At 39.9% G+C, this 19397-nt stretch overlaps 1 protein-coding gene across 1 annotated transcript; it reads right to left on the bottom strand.

Annotated features, from left to right (window-relative positions):
* Positions 1 to 6898: 6898 nt before the first annotated feature.
* LOC138083527 (tripartite motif-containing protein 43-like) lies at positions 6899 to 13088 on the bottom strand. Its single transcript, XM_068977386.1, has 6 exons — positions 12678 to 13088; positions 11646 to 11741; positions 10207 to 10437; positions 9461 to 9483; positions 8885 to 8982; positions 6899 to 7398 (listed from the first exon to the last, which is right to left on the bottom strand). The coding sequence occupies exons 1-6, from the start codon at positions 13086 to 13088 to the stop codon at positions 6899 to 6901; spliced, it is 1359 nt and encodes a 452-aa protein (XP_068833487.1).
* Between the last annotated feature and the right edge of the window lie 6309 nt (positions 13089 to 19397).

The raw sequence follows: 19397 nt of genomic DNA, 5'->3' as shown, positions 1-19397 counted from the left end.
CGAACACCCAAAAAAGATGTCCTTTTCATTATAGGGGACTGGAATGCAAAAGTAGGAAGTCAGGAAACACCTGGAGTAACAGGCAAATTTGGCCTTGGAATGCGGAATGAAGCAGGGCAAAACTAATAGAGTTTTGCCAAGAAAATGCACTGGTCATAGCAAACACCCTCTTCCAACAACACAAGAGAAGCCTCTACATATGGACATCACCAGATGGTCAACACCAAAATCAGATTGATTATATTCTCTGCAGCAAAAGATGGAGAAGCTCTATACAGTCAACAAAAACAAGACCAGGAGCTGACTGTGGCTCAGATCATGAACTCCTTATTACCAAATTTAGACTCAAATTGAAGAAAGTAGGGAAAACTGCTAGACCATTCAGGTATGAGCTAAATCAAATCCCTTATGATTATACAGTGGAAGTGGGAAATAGATTTAAGAGCCTAGATCTGATAGAGTGCCTGATGAACTATGGAATGAGGTTCATGACATTGTACAGGAAACAGGGATCAAGACCATCCCCATGGAAAAGAAATGCAAAAAAGCAAAATGGCTGTCTGAGGAGGCCTTACAAATAGCTCTGAAAAGAAGAGAGGCAAAAAGCAAAGAAGAAAAGGAAAGTTATAAGCATTTGAATGCAGAGTTCCAAAGAATAGCAAGAAGAAATAAGAAAGCCTTCTTCAGTGATCAATGCAAAGAAATAGAGGGAAAGAACAGAATGGGAAAGACTAGAGATCTCTTCAAGAAAATTAGAGATACCAAGGGAACATTTCATGCAAAGATGGGCTCAATAAAGGACAGAAATGGTATGGACCTAACAGAAGCAGAAGATATTAAGAAGAGGTGGCAAGAATACACGGAAGAACTGTACAAAACAGACCTTCACGACCCAGATAATCATGATGATGTGATCACTAGTTCAGAGCCAAACATCTTGGAATGTGAAGTCAAGTGGGCCTTAGAAAGCATCACTATGTACAAAGCTAGTGGAGGTGATGGAATTCCAGTTGAGCTGTTTCAAATCCTGAAAGATGATGTTATGAAAGTGCTGCACTCAATATGCCAGCAACTTTGGAAAACTCAGCAGTGGCCGCAGGACTGGAAAAGGTCAGTTTTCATTCCATTTCCAAAGAAAGGCAATGCCAAAGAATGCTCAAACTACCACACAATAGCACTTATCTCACATGCTAGTAAAGTAATGGTTAAAATTCTCCAAGCCAGGCTTCAGCAATACGTGAACCGTGAACTCCCTGATGTTCAAGCTGGTTTTAGAAAAGGCAGAGGAACCAGAGATCAAATTGCCAACATTCGCTGGATCATCGAAAAAGCAAGAAAGGTCCAGAAAAATATCTATTTCTGCTTTATTGACTATGCCAAAGCCTTTGACTGTGTGAATCACAAAAAACTGTGGAAAATTCTCAAAGAGATGGGAATACCAGACCACCTGACCTGCCTCTTGAGAAATCTGTATGCAGGTCAGGAAGCAACAGTTAGAACTGGACATGGAACAACAGACTGGTTCCAAATAGGAAAAAGAGTGTGTCAAGGCTGTATCTTGTCACCCTGCTTATTTAACTTATATGCAGAGTACATCATGAGAAACACCGGACTGGAAGAAACACAAGCTGGAATCAAGATTGCCGGGAGAAATATCAGTAACCTCAAATATGCAGATGACACCACCCTTATGGCAGAAAGTGAAGAGGAACTCAAAAGCCTCTTGATGAAAGTGAAAGAGGAGTGAAAAAGTTGGCTTAAAGCTCAACATTCAGAAAACGAAGATCATGGCATCCGGTCCCATCACTTCATGGGAAATAAATGGGGAAACAGTGGAAATAGTGTCAGACTTTATTTTTGGGGCTCCAAAATCACTGCAGATGGTGACTGCAGCCATCAAATTAAAAGACGCTTACTCCTTGGAAGAAAAATTATGAGCAACCTAGATAGTATATACAAAAGCAGAGACATTACTTTGCTGACTAAGGTCCGTCTAGTCAAGGCTATGGTTTTTCCTGTGGTCATGTATGGATGTGAGAGTTGGACTGTGAAGAAGGCTGAGCGCCAAAGTATTGATGCTTTTGAACTGTGGTGTTGGAGAAGATTCTTGAGAGTCCCTTGGACTGCAAGGAGATCCAACCAGTCCATTCTGAAGGAGATCAACCCTGGGATTTCTTTGGAAGGAATGATGCTAAAGCTGAAGCTCCAGTACTTTGGCCACCTTATGCGAAGAGCTGACTCATTGTAAGAGACTCTGATGCTGGGAGGGATTGAGGGCAGGAGGAGAAGGGGACGACAGAGGATGAGATGGCTGGATGGCACCACAGACTCAATGGATGTGGGTCTGAGTGAACTCCGAGAGTTGGTGATGGACAGGGAGGCCTGGCATGCTGCGATTCATAGGGTCGCAAAGAGTCGAGCACAACTGAGCAACTGAACTGAACTGATGTTTTGTAAGCCTGAATTTTTCATCTTTATCTTTGCTGAGAATAACTATGCCATGTTGATTAAAACACCTTTACTCCATCAGAGCTCTGGTCTCTGTGTCTTTCTTTCTCTTTCTCTCTCTCTCTTTCAGACTATTTCTTTGGAGCACAGAGGCCCTCTGAGTTCCTCCCTGGGCTTCTAAGACCCTCTGGAGAGGGTGCTCTGCACCTTCACCCCATCGAGAGGGCCTGAGGCCTCCGTGAACAGAGTAAGCCCTGTGCCAGGGGGGCTTTATTGGCTTTCTGCATAAACCAAGGAATATCAGCCTCTTTCTCTCCTTTACTTTCTTATCATAGACTCTGGACCACCAGGTTCTGGTCCATTAAAGGACCACAACAAACATTAAAGATTAAAAGGCTCAAGATATCAGCCAAGATCACACAAGGTGATTTAAGGTACCAAAATTTCAATATTATTAGCATTACCATATTATTATCACTGCAATCAGTAGTGTTTTCTAAATTGTTGCATTTATTGAGAAATAGAGTGTATACTCAGGTCATTCTGTAGGTGGGCAGTTCCGTGTACAAAGCTTAAATTGAATAAGTTTGCATGAGATTTATAATTAATTATGCTTAATGGCATATGATCTTGTAATGGGTTTCTGTTGTTTCAACCTGACTAGGCTGTAATATAAGGATTTAAGGTAATCCACCAGCAACTTTGTAGAACACTCACATCTCCTGCAATTATTCAAGCAGATACTAATCTAAGTGATGCTGTGAAGAGATTTTGAGGATGTAAATCCATGATATAGACTCTAATCTAAGGAGATTATGCAGATGCACTGATTTAATCAACAGGAGGTCTTTAAAAGATGTATAGTAACTCCTGGAACAAAATTCCAGACAATAAGTGGATCAGCATTACTCCCAATGCCTCAGTCTCCTGTAGGCAACAGCTTTGCCCTGAATAACTTGGATTCCAGCCTGCTTGTGTTTACCCTCCCTGAGGAAGTGCCCTCCTGTCCTCACACCTTTCCATAACCATCACAGGAACAAATTCCCTGTGAACATGAGCTCTTTCTCTCTCTCTCCTTCTATAATTGAACTCTAACTGATACAAACGTGATACACTTATGATAACTATTAGCTTAACTTTAACTATAAATCTTATTTATAGTCCATTGACTGATAACACAACCCCCATTATATTAAGGTAGATGTACCCAAAATTTTCACGGAAAATGGTCATTTTTTATTGCTGCAAGTTCTTAGGAATAACACTTACTTGCACTGTTTCTTCTTGGGTCAAGGAAGAAGAGGACCACTCTTAGATCTAATTAAAGACCTTGCCCAGGTTATTAGGAGATGCCAGTTTGGAAAATTTACATTTAGGAAGAAAATATAAATGCACCTTCTTAGAAGAAATGTATCATCAGTAATTTTCTGCTCTTTACTCCTGATTGCATGTGAGGTGTGGTTTCTGCTGCTTGCTAGTTGCCCTCCAGACTATCATCTATGTATACCTTCAACAATCACCAACTTGCATGATTTTGTTCATAAAATTTGCTTTCTATGCTTATTTTATTTTTATTCATGTATTTTTATGATTTTTCTCATTGCAGCAAATTTAATTACCAAGGAGTTTATAAGGGAAATATTTTACAAAGTAAAGCCCCAATCATAATTACCAACTGCAATGTTCTCATCATTGTTCTATGATCCATTCCTTTTCTATGGATTTCTCCTCATGGGCCCCTGTACTGGAACTACTGTGGGGAAATTTTAATGAGAGATGGGCTAGGTGACATTAAGAAAGTTTCCAAAATCTTGGTATCTCGCTTCCTTACTTCCTTAATATAGAAGTAGGCCACTCGCCTACTGGGAGTGAATACATTGAGGCAGAACTATTTCCATATACATATTTAAGCTCTGATCTGCCAATAAAATGTTTCTTTTTGACTTAGAAAAGTAAAAATAGAAAAAAAATTCATGTTTCATTTGAATGAGGTACTCCACTTGTTTTCCAGCCAGCTTCTGCGTTTATTCTTAGCAGAAATCCTGACTCTTTGTCACTAATACATATCCCACTGATATATGAATGATATTGGAAATCTGTTTAAGATTAAGGCCCTCTCATTATTTGTTCTCTTTTCCCCCTCTAGGTTTCTGGGTTTTTTCCTTTTTTTGTTTTCATGAATAATTGTATCTTTAATAAGTCTAAATGAAGTCGCTCAGTCGTGTCCAACTCTTTGTGACCCCGTGGATTGTAGCCCACCAGGCTCCTCCGTCCATGGGATTCTCCAGGCAAGAATACTGGAGTGGGTTGCCATTTCTTTCTCCAGGGGATCTTCCCAACCCAGGGATCGAATCCAGGTCTCTTGCATTGCATGCAGATGCTTTAACCTCTGAGCCACCAGGGAAGCCCTATAAATAGTTGTATCTTTTATATATGAAAAAATTGAGTTTGAATATTAATCTTGTTTTCAGAATTAATCTTAGTGTTTTATTTATTTATTTTATTTTTTGTATACTCATTTTTTTTTTTACTTTATTGTTTATTAGTGTGTTTCTGGTGAACATTTGTAACATCAGAAATAATGATCATACTTGACTTTTTATACCTAAAGTTTATTTTTTACTGTGCTTTGCCAGTTTTCTAAAAAAATGCATTAATAGTGATGATGTATTATTGTCTGGATTGTGACCTTTGAAGACACTCCAAAGCTTTAAGACAGAATTTGCAACTACTAATATGATTTAAATTTATGTTTAAATTAACATAAGTTTAAATTATTCTTAAGCATTTACTAACTTATTTTGTTTTAGTTTTTTTAGCTCAGTTGGTAAAGAATCCACTTGCAATACAGCAGACCCTGGTTCTATTCCTGGGTTGGGAAGATCCCCTGGGGAAGGGATAGGCTACCCACTACAGTGTTCTTGGGCTTCCCTTGTGTCTCAGCTGGTAAAGAATCTGCCTGCAATGTGGGAGACCTGGGTTCAATCCCTCGGTTGGGAAGATCCCCTGGAGAAGGGAAAGGTGACCCAATCCAGGATTCTTGCCTGAGAATACTGTGGACTGTATTCCATGGGTTCCAAAGAGTTGGACACGACTGAGCAACTTTCACTTTCATCTCAGTTCATGATGTGTACTAGTATGCTCATGGCGTGCTTTCTTTCAACTATCAGTCTGATTTTTCCTCAGACACATTAATATAAGGCAACTGTATTAATTGGTTACTTTCAAAAATCCTGTTGTTTTCCAGAAATAACCCACATATAATGCTTTATTGACAATATCACAAATTCAGAAAGATTCTCTCAACCTTTGTTAGAGTGGAAATTCATATTTATGCAAGGCCCCATGGTATACAAGTTTCATCACTTGCTATGTTTTTTCTTTCTTTTTTGATGACCTAGATGTTAGTACTGTGTTCATGTAACAGTAACATGACCCACAGGAAAACTTGGAAATTATTCAAAGTCCAAACAATTCTCTAACTCTTTCTCTAGATTATTATTTTGTAATACACAGTAAACCACTCATTGGCAGATTTGCTTTTCTTGATTTCAGTTACTCAGGTGGTTAAAACCTTGTTCAGGAAATATTAAATGGAAAATCTCAGAAATCAATAATTCAAATGTATTTTATTGTGAGCCATTCTTATGTAGTGCAATGAAATTCCACACCATCCAGCTTTATCCCAACGAGAACATGTATTGTCACTTTGTCCTGCTTATCCCACCCTCATTGACTTAACTTTCTGGGTTTTCATATCCATGGTCCTAAAAATCACAGTAGGTGTCTTTAAGTAGCCCTTATTTAATAATGGCCCTAAAGTATGGTGATAATGATGGTGGTATTTCAGACATGCCAAAGGGAAGCCATAGGGTCCATCCTTTAGGAGATTCTTTCTGTCTTTTCCCTTATACTATTGTAATGGAAAAAGACATGCAAATTCTGAGTTGTCTAAAAGAAATGCTTTTCCCAGTTTCCAGGGCAATGGCGATTTCCCTGCAAATCAGATTTCATCCTGAGGTTGAATAGATGTACATAGGGCAGAGTAGATTATGAGGAAGCAGGAGAAGTTTGCAGGCTGACGTAGGCCTGGCTGTTGACCAGATCTGCCTATGCTGTACAGGTTCTGGGTTCCTGTATTGAGGTCCAGGAAGTGGGAAGCACATGATCATATTGTGGTGAATTTAGGAAGCTCATGAAGGAAGTGAAAAACCACAACATATATTCTGGACACATGGTAACAAGAGAAGAATTTATTGTCAGCAATATGGAGGACAACCAAGTGAAATTTGCATTTGACACTATCTTCACATCAAATAACAATAAAGGAAGCTCCATTACAGTAGAAAGAGCCTAAAGATCAGAAAGTCTCCTGGATATGCTGCAGTGGGCAAGGGCTCCCTCAAGAGAAGGAGTCCTGAGCATCCCATCTGGGCTGCGACTCAGAGCCTCACCTGTGGCCAGTGCAGATGAAGGGCCTGACAGGGAAAGTGCACACGCCATCATCATACCGCCAAAGGAGGGAGCGCTTGGCAGCATCCACAAAAGTAATACTCCCACTGTCACAATCAAGGAACACCCCAACCCTGCCCAGAGGTCTCTCTATGTACAGAGGTGTGGTGGGGGCTGTGGTCCAGAGTTGGTAATGGTCATCCTGCTTCACACACACAAGGAGAAAGTTGTCCCTGTTGGACTCGTCCAGTATGCCATTGTCCTTCCTTATCCAGGAATCCTTACAGACGCCTACAGCCCAATCCCAAGAGCTGTCCACAAACATCTCCCAGTACTGTTTGCCAGAGGTGAAGCTCTGGGCTCCCCAAGAGGCAAAATACTTTGCTGTTCCACCATCCAAAGATGCATGGAGGCTGTCATGTTCATATGTCAGACGTCTTGCATCATCAAACAGCCTGATGTGATGACTGCTTACTTCATTACTGAATGAAAAGTTAACTGTGGAGAGATGAGAGAAAATGCCAGTCAAAACCAATGTTAAAATTCAAATTATCTACCAGAGAAGGTGGTCCACCTGGAGTCTCACTGGAAATATATTGTAAGATTGGAAGGGCAGTTCTGACTGGAAAGTATTGGGTTTAAATATTGCTAACATAGCCGCCAAAGAAAGAACTAATTAAAATGGAGATAACTTCCTACAAGTTCAGTAATTATAAGTTAGAGGGAGGTCAAGGTGACTTCTGGCTGGGTATAATATTGTATATTTGTTACATCTAAAAGATTGGACTCCTGGGCATCGATCACCTCCAAGACCATGACAGCATATCTTATCCTCACCTTCACCACCACTGTGCAAGGAAAAAAGCTGCATTGTAGAATGGTAAATTGGTGATCACTCTACAATTACAGATAAGTTAGCAAATGGACACTGAAGAAATACAACCTAAGGATGGCGTCTTCAAAGTAGTTTATTTGTAGGGCTTTTCTGTCTTTGATCTGTGGTTCTAAACTGAGGTCTAGTCTTCCACTTCCTGCTAAGTCACCCTCGAGGGTGAGGTTTATCATGGACCTCATTGTGGGCTCATCATCCAACAATTTGCTTACTTGTGATTTGATTTTTGAGGCTTATGTATTTTGTCAAATTATGTGAATGGAAAAAGCACTTTATGCCTTCAATTCTTAAGAACTTTTTAAGCAAAAACGTTTTTTCAGGACTTCCCTGGTGGCACAGTGGACAAGATGCTTCCTGCAAATTTAGGGGACATTCCTAACCTGGGAAGATTCCACATGTTGTGGAGCAACTGAACCTGTGGATTATGACTACTGAACCTGTGCTCTTGAGCCCAGGACCCACCACTACTGAGCCCACATGCTACAATTATTGAAGCTCACTCATCAAGAGTCTCCTGTGCTCTGCAGCAAGAGAAGCCACTGCAATGAGAAGCAACCACAGTAGTGAAGAGTAACCTGGCTCACCCCAACAAGAGAAACCTGGGCAAAGCAACAAAGACCCAGTGTGGCTAAAACTAAATAAAAAAGAAATATTTTAAAAATAATACAAATAAAAAAGAAAAGAAAATGTATTCTTTTAAAAAATGTTTTAAAACTCTAACTGCATTTAAACTATGAAATTTAATATCCTGTTTTAATTACCAGTTTTCTAGAAGTCACTGAACAGCTGACATTGTATGTCATGATATTTCTAAGGCTCAAGAAGCCATTTTGGGAGCATGTTACTTTTTTCATTATACAAAGTTTTATGAAAATTAAAAATATTTGATGAGGGCTGAATCAAATCAGCATCTGCACCAGCCTGCATGTATTCTGTAAGGATTTTAGTGACTCTGTAACCATATATGTCTTCACCTGTCTATTTGCAGGCTATTCCCCTGCACAAGGTGAAAGCTAAGCAGGAAAAGGCTCTCTGTGGACACCATCACTGGAGGACCCTGCAGGGCAGACACACCAATGGGGTGACACTCACCTCGGAAGAGGTTGAGCCAGTCCATCAGCCCAGACATGGGGCGTGCAGGGAGTTCTGGGAGCAGAGGCTGAGGCACGTGCAGCTGTGCTGACTCACTCCTGTAAGAGAAAGATGGGGTTCATCCTTCTGCTGCCCAGGGCTTCTTAAACACAGCCTTTACAATAAGACAGCATTCTTCAGCTGAACATTCTTCATCTAAATCCCTTCTCCACCCTCATGGGATAGAATTGAACTGTTTTTGGAAATTTATTCTCAATCTTCTTCTTGCCCTGATTCCAGCCCATTTCTCAGAGGCAATTGCCTCTATAACCTCAAACTTGGTGATTTTGAAATCTAAATCAGAAATTACTGACCTTTAAGAAATTTTTGCACTGAGCTGAGTAATACCTCCCTCTGCCACAGGAGCAAAAAAAGCTAACTTCCTTTTGAGCAAGAAATCATACTCAGCAAAACAGGTGCAGACACACTTACACTAGCAATCCAGCATTATCTAGGTAAGTTAAGTCATCGCTTTGTTAAGTCCTGCTGTATCTCTTTCAGACCCCCAGGTGCCCACATCAGTATGGAAAAGTTTACCATTTCAGCTTGTCTTCCAATTCCTGTCAAGAAAAAAAAAAAAAAAAGACAAGTTAGACCTTATATACAGGCAATCAGGATTTGCGTTGGCAAAACTTTAGTAGAGTTTTAATCACCACCACCAGAAACAGTCTGAGAAATTTGTTTTCCTTTTCTTTCTGAAAAAATAAAAACAACTCTGGGACAACATATTTTATGTGGATAGAATGTATTCTTGATGAGTTAATAAAATGAAAGGTGAAACAGAGAAAGGACAAGAGTACTGATGATTCACCCTCTGCTCTCTGCATATTGATCTTTCCTGGGGCTTTTACCCAAAGTGTAATAAGCTCCAAACTAATGTCTAATGAAACCTGGTATATCTCAACAGGAAGTGAGATGTATACATCTATATGTGTGTTTGTATATATGTATATACATACACATATGAGCTTTGTCCAAATGTCTCCCATTGCACATTGGGAGACCAAACAATGGAGTCAGTACATAAGCTGTTCCTTTCTGGTTTTAATAGAAGCAAGTTGGAAAAGGAGATTTTTAAAAAGGGAATATTCCCTGGGGAATATCTAGGATCAGAATACTGTAAAGCTTGCTCAGGCATAATTTGCATGAGTTTCACTTTATAATATTTCCAAGTAGGAGAGAATCCCACCTTAGTCGCAGAGAATGAAGAAATATATCATGTCACGGAAGTCAAAGGTGTGAACGTCAGATAATGTATTTTCAAACACACCCTCAGTTCTTACCTGAAGCAACTCCACGTCTGGTTTAGAGCACATTTGAATGAGCTCCTTGTGTATTTCTCGGAGCTCTCTCTTCTTTCCGATTATTTCCCTTTGCCTTCTTATGAGTTGATTGTATATGTTTTGGCCTTCTTTTATAACACTCTCTACATAGTAACCTTCTTCCTCTGGGAGAAAAGGAGGTGCCATCTGATAAGTTCTCCTAATCATGTCTCCATGTCGATGCACATGAAACTGTTGAGAGATGAATTTCAATATCATTTAGTTTGCTCTGATTCATGTTCTCTCCCAAGAAGCTACATCCATCCTAAATGCACACCCTCCCTCATCTCAGAAGCCAAGTTCATTCCTCTTTCCTTCACTTTGTTTTTATTCTTTTTAATTGATCAGAAACCAAACCTACCCTTTCCTCAAACAACTGTCATATAATTCAGGAGTTCCTGAAACACTTGGAAAAAATCTTTTCATGAATCATTTCTTTCATATGCCTCCTGTTAAATGTGAAAGAGCCCATATAAGCAATTGAAATTTATGGGTGATTCATATGTCATATGCAATATCCTCATTTCAATGCTAATACGTAAGCTTGTGTTTCACCTAATATCTCCTGGCTTTCTCTTAGTGGCATTAAACATCTTTCTAAAAATGATTGCCTGTCCTCAAACAGTTGTCCAGCCTCAATCATTTCTTTCTAGTGTTCTTTTCTCTATGAATCAGTTTTCTTCCTCCCCGTAAGTTCACAAGCTTCTTCCCACTTTGTTTGGAAGATCATTTCTCTTCATTCCATTTCATATTCCTCCTGGTATTGAATGATTCACTCTCTCATGTGCCAACTCTTTCTCCTTGTTCCTTTCCCCCTGAGTTGTTTAACATGTCACATTTTCTCCGACTTGAACCAATATCACCCTCTAGCCAGAGAGCAATCACTTTTCACCAGGATGGGCACACTCCTTAAAGTGCTGTTCGTGTTTGCTTTGTATCACCTGGGCTCATGTACTAATCAGATTGAAGTATTTTGTGGTTCCCAATGACATGCTTTTACTTTTTGGAATGTATGACTGACAGAAATCTGTGCCTGAAATAACCCATGGATTTTTAAACATTTACTTGAACTTCAAAACTGGAATTGATCTTAAACTTGAGAAATTTTCCTTGAGATCCTGAATCATGTCTATGTAATCATCCACATCACACCATAAAACTCCACCTTAGAACTTTCTTCTAATGGGTCTTTTGTTTTTTAGTTATTGATCCACTGGATTCTAAAGAGCTCGAGAGGCATGAAAAGGTTGTTTGAATGGTGCTTAGAAGATTTTTTTCTGACGGTGTTCAACTCACTCTCTGAATTTCACTATACGTGGTGATTTCAGCTCACTTTATTAATGGTAAGTTTCTCGCTGTCTGCCTTAACCTGTTTTTTCAGAGAAATATGTTCTACTTACCATCCAAGGGTCAGTTCCTCTGCCATGTTTCTTGAGATTTCTTTCAGTTTCTTGAATCTTTTCCCATAAAGATCTTATTTGGTTTGCCAACTTATCCTGTAAAATAATTATCAATTTCAGTACAAGAAAAGAAAATACATTGGAGTTTCAGAGCCCAAAGATTGGGGTGTGCCAAGGATTATTAGACAAAGGCCCTAGAGAGAGACACTAACAGACCAGGAGAGGTCATCAGGTATCCCTATTTTTCCTCACTCATGATCTCTTGTATGAAATTCTACACTAAAAATCCACACACCATTAGGTAATTATCTGCCTGAGGTATGACTAATTTTCATCTGCTGTGGCAACTTATATCAAAATTTGGATATAGGTACGTTTATCTTCTGTAAAATCCAATGTACTGTATCTTCCTTCTTGTCCAGGATTAGAAAACCTGTATTCAATGAAAAGTATTTTTGCACTTGTAGATTTTACAGTTTCTTTCTTCAAATGAAGGACCAACAGTGTCATTAGCATAATAATATATCACCCAAATAATTTCAGTTAGCATCATCAGCTAGCCATTGGATACAAGTTCCATAAAGCAGGTATACTGCTCTATATTATTCACCACTTTATTACTGTTAACTAGATCTGTACGTGGCACTCAGTAAAAGTGAAAGTCACTCAGTCGTGTCCAACTCTTTGTGACTCCATGGACTATATAGTCTGTGGAATTCTCTAGGCCAGAATACTGGAATGGGCAGCTTTTCCCTTCTCCAAGGGATCTTCCCAACCCAGGGATTAAACCCAGGTCTCCAGCATTGCAGGTGGATTCTTTACCAGCTGAGCCACAAGGAAAGCCCAAGAATACTGGAGTAGGTAGCCTACCACTTCTCCATGGGATCTTCCCAAACCAAAATCAAACCAGGGTCTCCTGCATTGCAGGTGAATTCTTTACCAACTCAGTAAAGAGAGGGTTTAAGCATCATCTTTTTAATCTCTTAGGTGTACCATACCCAAGCTTCCTAAGTGCTCTGAGGCATCACTCACCCAAGATTCCTCAGCAGCCTCTTCGGCAGGACAATGTCTGTGAGTCTTGTGCTCCTGACCTTGAGAGCAGACCAAACAGAGCAAGCTCTTGTCGGCTTCACAGAAGATGGTCTTTGTCTGCTTGTGGGCCCCACACAGGTGTTCCTCACACTTCAGGAATTGCCTGAGATTGGCTTTTCTGACATTGGACACCAGAGTCTTCAGAAGAAAATTGGTTTTGAACTTTGTCTGTTCTGATCGTTGTCTGCACACTGGACAACTGGCAGGGACTTTGGCTTGTTCCCAGAAAAGACAAAGGCAGGACCTACAGAAGCTGTGCCCACAGCCTATGGTGACTGGGTCTAGAAGGAAATTCAGGCAGACGAGGCAGGTAAGCTCCTTCTGGAAGGCTTCTGGGATTTCTGAGTCCATTTTCCTGAGGGAAGAACATCAGTTTATTCCTCTTTCCCCGAGCCCAAAAGGAATTTAAAAAAATAGACTTGGGTTGTGACTGAATAATACACTGCTTTAGGAGCGGAAGCCAAAATCACTGCAGATGGTGACTGCAGCCATGAAATTCTTACTCCTTGGAAGAAAAGTTATGAGCAACCTAGATAGCATATTCAAAAGCAGACATTACTTTGCCAAAAAAGGTCCGTCTAGTCAAGGCTATGGTTTTTCCATTAGCCATGTATGGATGTGAGAGTTGGACTGTGAAGAAGGCTGAGCGCCGAAGAATTGATGCTTTTGAACTGTGGTGTTGGAGAAGACTCTTGAGAGTCCCTTGGACTGCAAGGAGATCCAACCAGTCCATTCTGAAGGAGATCAGCCCTGGGATTTCTTTGGAAGGAATGATGCTAAAGCTGAAGCTCCAGTACTTTGGTCACCTCATGTGAAGGGTTGACTCATTGGAAAAGACTCTGATGCTGGGAGGGATTGGGGGCAGGAGGAGAAGGGGACGACAGAGGATGAAATGACTGGATGGCATCACTGACTCGATGGACTTGAGTCTGAGTGAACTCCGGGAGATGGTGATGGACAGGGAGGCCTGGCGTGCTGCAATTCATGGGGTCGCAAAGAGTCGGACACGACTGAGCGACTGAACTGAACTTAGGAGCAGAAGAATCTGGATTCTTCATTGGATACAAGTGGAAAACAGAAACACAAAGAGAGCTTTCAAGAGCTGCAGAAAATTTTCTCAGTGGCCTAACCAACACTATCTTCTGACCTCTTTCCCCTCTACCTACTGGAGAAGCTCAGTTTTGAAGAGGTCTTGTTTTCCTCTAGATAGCATGACTTCAGGAGCTTGACCTAATTGACAGCTCTACATGGTGGGTCCTAATTTCTGCAAATAGTCATGATTCTCTATGCCAGTCATTGATTTGATGTGAGATAGTTGATTACGCTTGTATTTTTATTATTTCATGTAATTATCATGCATTTTCTTTAGATGTCCTTTTTTTAATCTCAATCTGCATTTTTTTCCAAAAATATTTTTTTTTCTTTTTAAAGCACTTTGAGTACATTCAGCGTTAATAAAGAGAAAATTAAACGTTGGAAAATTGTAACTTATTCCAACCAGAGTTTATTTACATGAATATACTAAGTGGTTGAATTTTTCTTTCTATCCATACTCATCCGACGCATTTTATATGTTATAGTAATAGTCATCATCAAAAAAAAATATCATGTGATTTAAATTTTACATTGTAAAAAATTTAGGTCCTTTTGCCTGTACTTGTTAAGCATAGAAGCGTCTTAAGTTTCTCATATCTTTGTATGCTCAGTAGTGTCACCTTTCTGACTTCTCAATCATTCCCTAGCTGCTTTATGATTTCAGTAAAAAACGTATATTTTGGGAGGGATGATAGTCACCTCCCTTTACTTTCACTTTCTTTTATAGTTCCCTCACTTTAGCAATGTTTTCAGCAACTCATTGTATTATCTAGCTCTAGAGTAGAGTATTATCTCTCTGGTATTTACAGACACATTCCACTTTTCAGGTAAGTGATGATAGGTACTACATATTGAATCAAATAGTCTTAAGAAATATTTTTAGAAGCTACATCAAACACAAAACATATCAGTCAGCCGCTTTCTGAGTCCTTAAAATGCATGGGGACAAGTAAGAAAGAAACACAATCACAGAAGTAAAATGAATCCCCCTAATCATTCCACAGTTCATGCCAAGACAAGCTAACAAAACTGGAACAGAGTCATTTCACTAAGATGGTAAACAGAGCTGTTACACTGAACAAAATCTCATTTTACCAATAAATTAAAATTAGGAAATTTAGTTTGTTTTCCCTCAGAAGAGTCACAGAAGCTGCTCTGTTGTGAATTATGTACTCACCTAAGGAGTCGTAGAAACAGTCTACCCTGGAGAATAATATGAAGTTGGCTCAGGGGTCAAGGGTTCCAAGTGTGGCTTTCAGAAGTCTCAAGATGCAGGTGAACTCCAAACACTCCCTCTCAGTTCTGGAGAAGACTGACTTTGCCTCTTGGAGTCTCCTTATATTGTGTCTCTGAACCCCACCCATTTGTTCAAGTGATTACGTTTCACCAGTCTTCCAATGGGGTTAATATGGATGATTAGATTTCCTGAAACAAGACAAGACTGCTTTAACAAATTGACTTATCTTCACAAACATATCTGCCAACATCTTCTCCTCAAGAGTCACTGATTGTACCACAAACCCAACCTGTGACTCTCTGAATGTCATTAATTTTTATTTTTAATTTACCAAACAAGTTGGAAAGATTCTTTCATCTCTATAGAGTTTAGCAAATGTCTTGAAAAACTTGGAAATTTATTCTCTGAGGTTTTATTAAATATGCTCTGTCATGCAAGAAGAGCTTTATTGTATTGATTCATTGAATTTTGAATTGTGAAAAAGCACTTCAATGTAAGAACGCCTGTGGTCACCAGTCTAGAATGGAAATTTCTCTGCCCCATATCCTCACAGAGATCAAGCCCCTCAGTGTCCCCCAGCAACAACAGGCCAGGAAATTCTCTGCCTGGTGCTCCCCACCCAGCTAATGGGAGACAGTAGAGAAAGGCCCCAGCTCAGACACCCTTTTGGGTCAGTTTCATGAATAGGTTGCTCTCAAACAAAACAGAAACAACAGTGACCACTTTGGGAAAATTAAGCCAAAAAATATTTTGAAGAAGTCACACATATCCTTACATTTCTTCTCTGACATATTTTCCACTGAACAGTTAGTTTGAGAAAGCAGACTTGACCCTGTCTTTAAGTCTTTTAAGACACACGTACCGTTGTGTACATTTCAAGTGGCTGATGCTCCTAAGTGCTTATGAACAAGCGTTTGTAAGCAAAAATAAAAATAAAAAATAAAATGACAGTAAGTTGCAAAGCACAGCCATTCTTTGCTGGGGCAGGTTCTTGTTAACATCAGCCCCAAGGGATTTATATTCTAAGACTTTACCAATTTCCTTACCACTCTCTTTTCCTACGTGAAATATGCCAATATACGATAATTACTACAATAGTATGATTTGTCATAGTCATGAAGTCTTTTTAGGAATGCTGGCATGATAGTGATTTTATTTCTCTATGTTTCTGTATTTTACAAAATAATGACAAAAATGAGATCACCAGACCCAAGTATAATGTTTCCTCTTATGGAGACACTGGTGCACTGGATCACCTCAGAGGAAGAGCTTGAAGATAGAACTAGCCCAGAGCTCTATGTAGAGGACGACACTGGGCCTGTAAGTGTGTGTTTATTAAAAGTCTGCCCTTCAAGCAACAGTGAGAAGATGAATTAGCGTAAGCTCTCTAGTTTAAACTCAGGGTAAGATTCTTGCATGCAAACTTCTTTCATGATAGCCCTAGCTTAGTGCAGTGCCTGAGTGAGTAATCACAGAAGGTGTGTGCATGGTGCAATATGGCTGCTACTCTCACTTCCCCCTTTGTTGTTTAGCCCTGCCCACCGGCATGTCACAGAGCCATTGTGAGGTTCTGGGCCACAAAACTTATCAAATACAAAAGTAAACCTACTTGCTTCATTGTAAGTTTATTATGCAAGACCACTCACAAAGTAAATGTTCTAGATATACATTCTGAAACTCAATAAAATGATCATGTTACTGATTGAAAAGTTTCCTGATTGAAAAGTTAAGAAGGCAAAATTTTGGCTTCTAAGCTTACTCTCTGTGAGCTTGAGAGATGTCAAGGAATTTCTATATTTAATTTTACATCAGTCAGTATTGTGAATTGTCTTGCAGTGTTTTTGTTTTGTTTTAATGTGGAATCAGTTGTTTGAGAATATTAATAAAATCTATTATTTTTAAAGAATAATATTAGTTCTGCTTCATTGACTATGCTAAAACGTTTGACTGTGTGGATCACAAAACAACGTGGAAAATTCTTAAAGAGATGATAATACCAGACCACTTTACCTGCCTCCTGAGAAATGTGTATGCAGGTCAAGAAGCAACAGTTGGAACTGGACATACAACAATGGACTGGTACCAAATTGGGAAAGGATTATGTAAAAGCTGTATGTTGTCACTCTGTCTATTGAACTTATATGCAGGGTACATCACAGAGAAGGCAATGACACCCCACTCCAGTACTCTTGCCTGGAAAATCCCATGGACGGAGGAGCCTGGAAGGCTGCAGTCCATGGGGTCGCTGAGGTTTGGACACGACTGAGCAACTTCATTTTCACTTTTCACTTTCCTGTATTGGAGAAGGAAATGGCAACCCACTGCAGTGTTCTTGCCTGGAGAATCCCAGGGACAGGGGAGCCTGGTGGGCTGCCGTCCATGGGGTCACACAGAGTCAGACACGACTGAAGCGACTTAGCAGCAGTAGCAGCAGGGTACATCATGTGAAATGCTGGGTTGGATGAAGCACAGGCTGGAATCAGGATTGCTGGGAGAAATATCAATAACCTCAGATATGCAGGTGATAGCATCCTTATGGCAGAAAGTGAAGAAAACTAAAGAGCCTCTTGATGAAAGTGCAAGAGGATGTGAAAAGCTGGCTTGAAACTCAACATTCAGAAAACAAAGATCATGGTGTCCCATTACTTCATGGCAGATAGTCGGGGAAAATATGGAAACAGTGATGGAGTATTTTCCTGGGCTCCAAAATCAATGCAGATGGTGACTGCAGCCATGAAATAAAAAGAGGCTTGCTCCTTGGAAGAAAAGCTATAAAACCCTAGACATTGTATTAAAAAGCAGAGATATCACGTTGCTGACAAAGATCTGTATAGTCAAAGCTATGGTTTTTCCAGTAGTCGTGTGCAGATGTGAGAGTTTAACCACAAAGGCTGAGCACCAAAGAATTGATGCCATCAAACTGCAGTGCTGGAGAAGTCTCTTAGAGTCCCTTGGACTGCAAGGAGACCAAACCAGTCCCTCCTAAAGGAAATCAACCCTGAATATTCACTGAAAGGACAGATGCTGAAGCTGAAGTTCCAGTACTTTGGCCACCTTGAAAAAGACTGATGCTGGGACAAATTGAAGTCCAAAGCAGTAGGCTGTGCCAGAGGATGAGTTGGTTAGCTAACATCTCTGATTTAGTGGACATAAATTTAAGTACACTCTGGGAAATAGTGGAGGACAAATAAGCCTGGTGTGCTGCAGTCCATGAGGCTGCAAAGAGTTGGAAATGATTTAGTGACTGAACAGCAACCACAAATGTATTGGAAGAAATCAACAGGAGTAACTGGAAAAGATATAAGCACCCCAATATTCATTGTAGTAAATATGATCTCTTGTGTCTCTTTCTCAGGATTTAGGCTGTTTTTTTTCCCAATCTATAGAGGTATGTAGGAGGCCTTACAAAAAGCTGAGAAACAAAGAAAAGCTAAAGGCAAAGGCAAAAAGATATGACACTAAAAGATGAACTCCCCAGGTCAGTAGGTGCCCAATACGCTACTGGAGAAAAGTGCAGAAATAACCCCAGAAAGAATGAAGATATGCAGCCAAAGCAAAAAACAGTGTTCAGTTGTGGACGTGACTGGTGAGGGAAGTAAAGTCCAATGCTGTAAGAACAATATTGCATAGGAACCTGCAATGTTAGGTCCACGAATCAAGGTAAATTAGAAGTGGTCAAACAGGAGATGGCAAGAGTGAACATCAACATTTTAGGAATCAGTGAAATAAAATGGAATGAAATGGGTGAATTTAACTCAGATGACCATTATATCAACTACTATGGGCAAAAATCCCTTAGAAGAAATGGAGTAGCCATCCTAGTCAACAAAAGAGTCTGAAATGCAGGTTTGGGGTGCAATCTCAAAAATAACAGTATGATCTCTGTCCATTTGCAAGGCAAACCATTTAATGCCACAGTAATCCAAGTCTATGCCCCAACCAGTTATGATGAAGAAGCTGAAGTTGAATGGTTCTATGAAGACCTATAAGACCCTCTAGAACTAAAACCCAAAAACCATGTCCTTTTCACTATAGGAGACTGAAATGCAAAAGTAGGAAGTCAAGAGATACCTGGAGTAACAAGCAAGTTTGATGTTGCAGTACAAAATGAAGCAGAGCAAAGGCTAACAGAATTTGCCAAGAGAATGCACTGGTCATAGCAAACACCCTCTTCCAACAACAAAAGAGGAGACTCTACGCATGGGCATCATCAGATGGTCAACACTGAAATCAGATAAATATATTGTTTGCAGCCAAAGATGGAGAAGCTCTCTATAGTCAGCAAAAACAAGACAAGGAGCTGACTGTGGCTCAGAGCATGAACTTCT

This window comes from Capricornis sumatraensis, chromosome 8 (genome assembly GCF_032405125.1).
Source record: "Capricornis sumatraensis isolate serow.1 chromosome 8, serow.2, whole genome shotgun sequence".
Lineage (NCBI taxonomy): Eukaryota > Metazoa > Chordata > Mammalia > Artiodactyla > Bovidae > Capricornis > Capricornis sumatraensis.
The sequence above is the reverse complement of the archived record's forward strand: the minus strand, read 5'-3'. Positions and strand labels throughout refer to the sequence as shown.